Genomic DNA, 8844 nt, shown 5'->3' with positions numbered 1-8844 from the left:
CCCGCTGGCACTGGGGTGGAGGATGGCAGCCGAACTTTGCCCGGCGAGGTGCGGCTCCCGAGGGCTCCCGCGAGAGCTGCGGCACCGCGACCGCGTCCGTCCGCTGCCGGGCACCTGGATGGGGAGCGGGGTCCCACCCGGCCCCTGCGAAGCGTCCTCACCGCCCGCATGTCACCAGGGCTGTGCTTTGGTGCCGAGACCCCGCACCACGTAGCGGCCGTCGGCCCGACGGCGTGGAGCAGCGCTTAGCAGGTACATGGCCCCGAGATCCGCCCTGCACCGCTCAGGGCAGCGGGACCCACGCCGGGCCCGTCCGGCGCTGCTGCCCACGACCCCCCGGCCCCCGGAGCCCGGCAGTGCGATGCTGCCCCAGGGGGGGGGTTGGCGGCGGGGGGGGCAATGAGGACGCTCAGGGTCCCCGTACGGCTGGGGGACGGGATGGGGGCCCTGGTCCCCAGCGTCGCCCTGAAGTCTCCTTCTCCCCAGGCTCGGCCAGAGGAGGGACCCTGCGGCTCCCAGCGCTGCTCCGGGGGATCCGGGGTGGGGGGGAAGGCACGGCCCATGGCAGCCGGGCTCCCCCCGTGACGCCAAACTGGACCCCGCCGCCCCGCAGGAACCGCCCCCCGGCCCGACCCCGCCCCACGCCGCGGGCAGCCGCCGCGATGCCGCGACCATCACCGGTGGGTCGGGCCGGGGGGACGGGAGGGGGCCGGGAAACTCTCGGCCTCGTCCCTACCGCGCGTCCCGGCATCCCCCGCCCCGTATCGCGGTGCCTCAATGCGGCCGGGAGGTGGCAGCAGGGATCTCCCCTCAGGAGGCAAAGGGGAGGGGGGGGAAGGATGGGATGAGGGTCCCCGTGAGCCGCCCCCCGCTGGGACGCCCTCCGCGGGCACGAGGCTTTGGGGTTATCCGGCTGCTGAGGGCACCAACCCCGGACCCCACGGGGGCAGAGGGGGCAGGAAGTTCTCCTCCAATGCACCCCCAAGCCAATTTTCTGTGCCCCCATCCCGGCCCCGGGTGCCCCCAGCCCGCACCTGACGCGCTGTCCCCGTATCCCCAGAGCTGTGCAGCGGCGACGTCCCCGAGGTGGAGATCGTCACCCTGCTGGGCGAGCAGCTGCCCCGCTACACTCTGCGTGCCGACACCGTCTTTGGCTACGACCACGAGGACTGGCTGCGTGCCCCAACCGCCCCGCAGCCCCCAGCCCCCCTGACCCCCCAGCAGATCGAGGAGACCCTGTGGTACTTCCGTGAGTGCCCGGCCCTTACTATGGGGCTGACCTGGGGCAGTGGGGTGCAGGGTTTGGGGTGGGGGCCGTGGGGTGTAGGATTCAGGGTGGGGTCACGGGGCAGTGCAGGAGCTAATCACCACTAATGGGATTGGCGGAGTGGATTTCCTCGGCCAGAACATCCCGGGCTAATTCTGCTGGGCTGAGCTGGACATGTGCAGGGAGCCCCACCATCTCCCAGGGACCCTGCACGCCCCCCCCCCCCCCCCATACACACTGTGCCGAGGCTCCATTGGGTTGGGAGCTGGTGGGGGCACAGGAGGGGTCTGTGCTCCACTTGGACCTTGGTGTGTGTGTGCTGGGGGCAGGAGCAGAGCAGGGGGCTGATGGAGATCTGGGGCAATGGGGCTGCATCCTGCTGCCGCCCTCTCTGCCTCCTCCCACGCATGGGGGGCTGGGGGCACCCCCTGGCTGTGACATGCTTGTGCTTGTGGCCCCATGGTGTTCCTGCCCCCTCAGCCATCAGCCGCAGCTTCCAGCTCTGGGCACAGTGTGGCTCGGTTGTGTCACCACTCCCACTCCATGTCACGTTTCTCAGTGCCCCGTCTGTGTGTGCTGTGCCCCCACCCCCTCATCCCCTCACCCAGACCGTTAAGCTGCCATCAGAAATAGCCCCCTGTAATCTCCTTGTGCAGGCGCAGAGACCTGCATGGAGAAGCAAAGCTCTGGCAGGGATTAGGAGGGAGCAGCTCCTACACACTGCGTCCTTGGGGTGCCCATGGATGGGTCCCTACCCACAAACTGTGGAGCCCAGGCAGGAAGGAGGAGAGGGCAGAGCCAGGAGGGTGCTGTGGCTGAGGCAGAACTGGAGGGGGTCAGGATCCTGGGTGCTGCAGGGAGGGACTCCAGCAGGCAAATAAAGGCACTGTGTGCTGCTGAAGGGCAGCTCCAGCCGCGGCCTCATCGGTTCATTGATTAGTTCAGTCCTAATGAGGGCAGGCGCTGGGGGCGGGTGCTGATGGAGGCGCTGTGCATAGGAGCAGTCCTGGCATCCTGACGGAGAGCAGCCCCGCTGCCCCCCACCCACAGCCCCCTGCCCACAGCGCCTGCACAGTGTGTACGCAGCTGCTCCATCATGTAAACAGAGTGTGATTTATTCAGCTCTCCCTGCCCTAGTTCTGCCTCAGTGTCCCCTCTGGGCAGCTCCCACTGGGGGATGCAGTGCACAGACCACCCCGTGTCCGTGCGAGGCTGGGAGGTGGGATCCAGCAGCATCCCCTATGAGGAGCACATCCCCATGGCGTGTGGTTCTGCGGTGCCCGATGGGGGCTGTGGGGTACACGATGGGGGCCGTGTCCTCATAGTGCACAGAGAGCTGCTGCTGCCGGCCGGGCTGAGCTGCCTGCTGTGTGCTGTGCTGTGCCGTGCCGTGCCGTGCCGTGCTATGCTGTGCTGTGCTGTGCCGTGCTGTGCTGTGCTGTGCTGTGCTGTGCTGTGCCGTGCCGTGCTGCGCTGTGCTGTGCTGTGCCGAGCCGGGGGGAGCGTGCAGCCCCCGACCCCGCCGCCCCCGCCCCGCTCCGGCCTGAGCGCCGCCCCCGGGACGCAGCGGGCAGGTGCGCATCGGGCGACCCCATAAATAGGGGCGGGAGCGGACGGCTCGGCACGGCTCCGCGGTGGGCACGGCACCATGGAGATCTGGAGCAGCCCCGCCGCGTACGACGAGCTGAACGGGAACGCGGAGCGCGGCGGCGGCGGGGACCCCATCGCCCGAGAGCTGGAGGAAGGTGGGGGGCGACGGGGCTGGGGCTGCAGCGGGAATGAGGGGTCGGGGGCTCCCAACAGCCGCCCCACGGCTGCCATCTCCCGGTCTGTGCATTTCCCTTGGGGTTGACAATCCCCCCCCCCTCTCCCCGGTCCCACTCACCGTGCGGGATTGCTATCCAGTCCCTTTGGGGTCACTGTGACCCCAGGAGGGGTTCCTGCTGGTGGTGGGCAGAGCGATGGGGAAGGATCCGTGGGGCTTTGGGGCTTTGGGCAGCCCCCCATGGGGGTGTGGGCTCCCACACTGTGCTGGCCCGGCCGTGCTGGTTGGTGTGTACGTGTTGGGCAGCTCCCAGGACCCGCTGCTGGCTCACGCCATCAAGATGCTCATGCTCCAATTATTTCCAATTAACGGCTCAGCGGCCTGATGAAGTGCAGTTAGAGACCCCTGCGGGAAGCAGGCCCTGCTGAGGGGAGGGGGCTGGGGCTGAGGCTGGCCCCCCATCCCTATGGATGTACCCACTGGGGTCTGGACAGGGACACGGGTGGCGAGTGGGGGCATCACCATGGTGATGTGCGCCATTACACAATCCCATCTGGGGCAGCATAATGGGATTTGTGTGGCTGAGCCTCCCCCGTTAACCCACTTTGTCTGCCCGCCTGGGGGAGTGCGTGGGGTGGGGGCTGCAGGGTGAAGCTGCTGGGCTGCTCTGCTGGGGAAACTGAGGCACGCGCCGTGGGGCTGTGAGCACAGTGGGCAGCTCTGGCAGTGGCTGTGGGGTACAGGCAGAGCTTGAGGCCTCGTGCTCACTGCTGGCTGCCTCTGCAGATCAGTGGGCACCCCCTGTGCCACCCATCTGCCCCAAAGGCCCAGATATACTGGGGGGGATATGACCCCCCCCAGCTTGGTGTCTGTTTCTGCAGCTGCTTTGCTCCCCTTGCTGCTCACAAGGTGCTCCTCACTGTAGCCATGGGAGCATCAGGTAGGTGTGGGGTGCAGCACCCCAGGAGGGCAGATCTCAGTGCTGGGCCCCACTGTGGCTGTGAGTTTGGATGCTGTGGGTTCTGTCCCTTCGCTCCTGGCTGTTGAACGTGGGCTGGAGCAAATCCCTGTGCTCAGCCAGCGACCCCATGGAGAAACTAGGGCAGGGCTGGCTTCCTGCAGTGCCATCTGGGGGAGGGGGCTGGGGCAGGCTGGGGGGACGCTGCCTTCATGCAGTGCTGCACGGCGCTGTTTGTGCCAGTGCTCCCAGCCTGGCTTTGTGTTGGAGACGTCACCTCCCTTCGGCTCCTCCTTCCCATCCGTGTGCCCTGTGTCAGAACGGGGGGACGTTGGCACCTTCCCCTTCACACTGAGATGTGGGGTGAGGTCGGTGTGTGCCCCACAGGAGCAGCCTGCCTGCACCGTGCTGCTGCTGCCCAGCAAATGGTGAGCAGCGCAGGGCAGCTCAGTGCAGCTGCTGCAGCCGTTGCCCATCACTGTGTGCTGCAGGGGCAGCGCGTGCCCGTGGGTGAGCTGCGAGCTGCAGAACGAGGGGAGGGGGCAGCAGGGAAACACCGAGCTCCCCCTGCAGCCCTTGTGTATGCACAGCCAGGTTCAGCCTTTGCCCTTCTCCCCCCAGTCCTGTGCACCGAGCGGGCCGTGCGGATCACCAAGACGTACCACGACATTGATGCTGTCACCAACCTGCTGGATGAGGTGTGTGCTGGAGCACGGGGACCTGGGGCTGCGGGGTGGGGGCCGGAGGGGACGGTCCTGGTTGACACTCAGTGTGTTCCCCTCACATCCTGCAGAAAGAGAGAGACCTGGAGCTGGCAGCGCGCATCGGGCAGTCCCTGCTGAAACAGAACCGCAGCCTGACGGAGCGCAATGAGCTGCTGGAGGAGCAGCTGGAGCTGGCCAAGGAGGAGGTACCACCCTCAGCCCTGTGCTGGGGGGTGGGGGGTGCTGTGTAGGGCTGTGCCCCTGAGCTGAACCCTGATTATCCCCCCAGATCGCACAGCTGCGCCATGAGGTCTCAATGAGGGACGATCTGCTCCATTTCTACACCACCAACACAGAGGAGAATGAGCCCACCTCCACCCCCATCACACCGTGAGTGGGCCCTATGGGGCTGCCCCATGGCTGTGGGTCAGGGTGCTGGCAGGGCCTCATCCTGCCCACACTGTTGGTGTTCAATGCCCACCCCACTGTCCCCAGGCTGCGCCGGAGCGAGTCCTCGCTGTCCCTGCAGCAGTACTTCCAGTACGACGCTCTGCAGCAGAAGCTCCGGTGCCTGGAGGAGGAGAACCAGAAGCTTCGCCTGGAGGTGGGGGCAGCGGGGCACCCAGTGGTGATGCTGGGGGGGAACGCTCTGCTCATCTCATACAGACCCTGTCCTCTCCCCCAGGCCACCACCATCGTGACAGAGACCAGCCGGTACGAGGACCAGGAGCAGCAGCTGATGATTGACTGTGTGGAGCAGTTCTGTATGTGGGCTGGGCTGGGGGGGGGGGATGGAGAGCACCTGGGGCGGATGGTGACGGTGCTCCCCACCAGCTGCAGCCAGCCAGCAGGTCGCCTGCCTGTCGGAAGAGCTGGCCCGCAAGGCTGAGGACACGGCGAGGCAGCAGGAGGAGATCAGTCAGCTCCTGGCACAGGTGGTGGAGCTGCAGCAGAAGTGCAGATCGGTGAGAACCCACCCCTCCCCTGCTCTGTGCTGGGGGGCACTGGGGGCACAGGGCACAGCCCCCGTGACTCCCCCCTGTTGCTCTGCAGTACAACACGGAGGTGGAGGAGCTCCAGCAGCACCTGGCCACAGCCAAGGAGGTGCAGCAGCAGCTCCGGACAGAGGTGAGTGTGGGATGGGGGGGGTTGTGGGTCCCCACAGGTGAGGGTTGTGCCCTGAGCGCTGCTTCCTCCCCCCCCCAGCTGCAGGATCTGCAGGACAAATACGTGGAGTGTGGTGGGATGCTGCAGGAGGCCCAGGAGGAGGTGAAGAGTCTCCGCAGCCGCAGTCTGCCCAACAGCACCGTCAGCCGCTACGGCACAGGGAGCAGCCTCCTGCCCATGGTGTGTGTGGGGAGGGGGAGATTTTGGGGGGGGGGGGGGGGGCGGCGCCCGGTCCGCGGGGGGGGGGGGGGGGGGGGGGGGGGGGGGGGGGGGGGGGGGGGGGGGGGGGGGGGGGGGGGGGGGGGGGCACAGCTCGCCCGTGTTGACACTGCACCCCCGCCCTGCAGGAATCATTGGCTGCTGAGATCAAGGGGACGATGAGGAAGGGGACGGAATCCTCCTCAGACTACAGGTAGGGGCTGATGCCGTGAGCTGGGAGGGGTCCAAGTAAGGAGCTGTGGTTCTTGGGGACGTGGTGGGGATGAGCTGATGGCAGCGATTCTGTGACCCTGTGCTGGGGCTGCTCCGGGCTCAGCCCCCTCCCTCTCCCTGCCCACAGGAGCTGCCTGCGCGTTTTCGAGACGGTGAAGGCGGTGAACCACGCGGCTAAAGCCCGATCGAGCTCCGCGTCCCCCCAGCACACACCCGGCTCCAAGCAGACGTCGGCTGCTCCCTCCGGGGGGGGCAGCACTCCTCACCACGGCGCCCCGTGAGTGTGAGGGGGGCTCAGGGCAGGGGGATGTTGGACACGGTGCATTGTACAGTGCCGTGAGCCCCTGACCCCGTGTCTCCGCAGGGCGGTGGGCCCACGGGCGGCCCCCGGCCGTCAGGACCTGGAGGCGGCGCTGCAGCGGCTGTCGGTGCAGCAGCGGCTGTCGGAGGAGGAGCGCTCCTTCGAGGCGGAGCGGGAGCACAAACTGTGGCGGCTGCGGGATGAGGACGGCTCCAACGGGATCCCGACCCCCAACGGCAGCGTTGTGTCCGCCGGCTCGGGGGGCTCTGAGCACACCGCTGCCTCCGGCTTCTCGCTGGGCTCGCTCAGTTTCCTGCCGGACAAGCTGCAGATCGTGAAGCCGCTGGAAGGTGAGGAATGCGAGGGGGCTTCGTGCTGCCCTGGGGGTGCCAGAAGGGCCCTGTGTTCCCAGCTGAGCCCCTCTGCACGCCTGTATCCCCCCTTCCAGGCTCAGTGACGCTCCACCACTGGCAGCAGCTGGCACAGCCCAACCTGGGGGGGATCCTCGTGCCGCGCCCTGGGGTGCTCACTAAGGACTTCAGGCCCCTGGACATCGACCTGGAGGAGGTGTACAGCCTCACTGACCTGGAGGAGGATGAGGTGGAGGCTGCCTCCTTCCAGCTGCTGCCCACCTCCACACCCGCCAAAGCCATGAAGGGCCCCGGGGGTGAGCGGGGGGCACAGGAACGGGGGGGATGTGGGCCCCAGTCTCCCTCTGCCCTCCTGTGCTCTTTGCCCTGTGCTCTTCCCTCTCCCATCCCTTCCACCGGTCCATCCCCTGGACCCATGAAGGCACATGGCCAAGGAAGGTCCAGGAGAACTCTGGGCTCTTTGAGCCTCCTCTGAGCTGTATTGGGCTGAACACAGCCAGCACTGCTCCCTGGGTGTGGGGTTCTGCTGCTTGTGGCAGCTTCTAGGCTAACACTAGTGCTCCTATGGGCCCCCACCTGCTCTCCATGCCCTTCCCACCCATGTCCCATTAACCCGCTGTCTCCTGTCCCCTCCAGTGTTCCTCTCTGCTAACAACCTCCCCCAGACCCCGTCCACCTTCACCATCACCACCTGCCACATCCTCCACCCCACCACTGAGCTCACCACGGTGATGCCCAGGTATGTTCCTCCTCCCCTCCCCACTGCTGCCTCCTCTCCTCCCTCCTGCCTGTTCTGTCTCCACCCTTGGGGGCTTTGTGTGGGAGGAGTGGGGCTCTGAGGCTGCAGCAGCGCCTGCTGCCTTCCTGCTGGGGTCAGGATGGAGCAAGGAATGGGCACCTTAACTGCTGGGCGCTATTGCAAAGCAGTGATTGGTGTGAGCTGGAGTTCACAGCATCAGTAAAACCAAAAAGCAATCACAACTGCACAAACTATCCTGCATGGATGACAAATGAGGGCACGGTGCTGGGCCAAGCCCTGCCTGCAGCCCGAGTCCCCCCAGTCACTGAGCCCTGCTCTGCTCTCTCCCTGCAGTCTGCATCACTCCGTCGTGCCTTCTTGTGGGTCCTTTGAAGGGCTGAACCGCAGCCCCCCGTCTTCGCAGCCGTCCTGCCCAGCGCCGTCGCACCGCCCCGACCCCCCCCTGGGCCTCGTCCACCTCCTGCTCCGGCGCGGCATCAACGCAGCGGTGCACCCGGCCCCGACCAGGGGAGCCCCCCCGCTGCCCCCCCATCCCTGCGCTGCGGAGGAGCCGCGGGAACCTTCATTGCGGAGCAGCATCTTCAGCGGGAACCTCGTGCAGAAGCTGCGGCGCCTGGGGCTGCACCGCGTGGTGGCCCGTGGGGAGCGGTCCTACGAGCGGGGGGAGCAGCGCGATGCGCCCACGTGAGGGCACAGCGCAGCGGAGGGACGGAACGGAGCCCCCCGCTCCCTTCATCTCCAGCGCTGGGATCCCTTCACTGCATCCCCGCCCTGGGGCAGCGCAGAGCCCGGCAGCCGCACACGGGGCTTCATCCCAGCGGCAGAACCAGCCCCCCCCTCCCTAAACGGGGGGCACACGGAGCTCGGCAGCCCCTTCCCTGAGCCCCCCAGCCCCGCTGCGGGCGGCACAACCGGCGGCTCCCGCAATGGAGAAGAGCTGCTGCCCCGTGGGGCTTCACGTGCCGGGCTGAGCCCCCACGGCCGGGACCAGGACCGTTTCTAAGCGGTGTTTTTTAGACTTTTCTGCCCACCAGTCGATGTAGCGGGGCTGCCTGCAGCTGTGCCCCAACCCTGTGGAATAAACGCGAGCACCTGATGCCGTGCGCTGTGTGCTGTGCT

The 8844-nt window shown here is 67.2% G+C and overlaps 1 protein-coding gene across 2 annotated transcripts; it reads left to right on the top strand.

Moving 5' to 3' along the window:
• Positions 1-2832: 2832 nt before the first annotated feature.
• On the top strand, positions 2833-8821 carry HAP1 (huntingtin associated protein 1). 2 transcript variants are annotated; one of them, XM_015885823.2, is made up of 15 exons: positions 2833-3012; positions 4612-4688; positions 4784-4900; positions 4984-5084; positions 5190-5298; positions 5380-5458; positions 5529-5659; positions 5748-5822; positions 5901-6041; positions 6209-6273; positions 6421-6570; positions 6658-6944; positions 7043-7261; positions 7602-7704; positions 8059-8821. In XM_015885823.2, the coding sequence occupies exons 1-15, from the start codon at positions 2916-2918 to the stop codon at positions 8411-8413; spliced, it is 2106 nt and encodes a 701-aa protein (XP_015741309.1). In that variant the 5' UTR covers positions 2833-2915; the 3' UTR covers positions 8414-8821. The 2 variants fall into 2 exon arrangements, with proteins under 2 accessions (XP_015741309.1, XP_015741312.1); XM_015885826.2 differs by lacking the exon at positions 7602-7704 and having other exon boundaries at positions 2834-3012; positions 8059-8197.
• Positions 8822-8844: the final 23 nt, after the last annotated feature.

Source organism: Coturnix japonica, chromosome 27 (assembly GCF_001577835.2).
Source record: "Coturnix japonica isolate 7356 chromosome 27, Coturnix japonica 2.1, whole genome shotgun sequence".
Lineage (NCBI taxonomy): Eukaryota > Metazoa > Chordata > Aves > Galliformes > Phasianidae > Coturnix > Coturnix japonica.
Note: the sequence above shows the minus strand (reverse complement) of the source record. Positions and strands in the feature narration are given on the sequence as shown.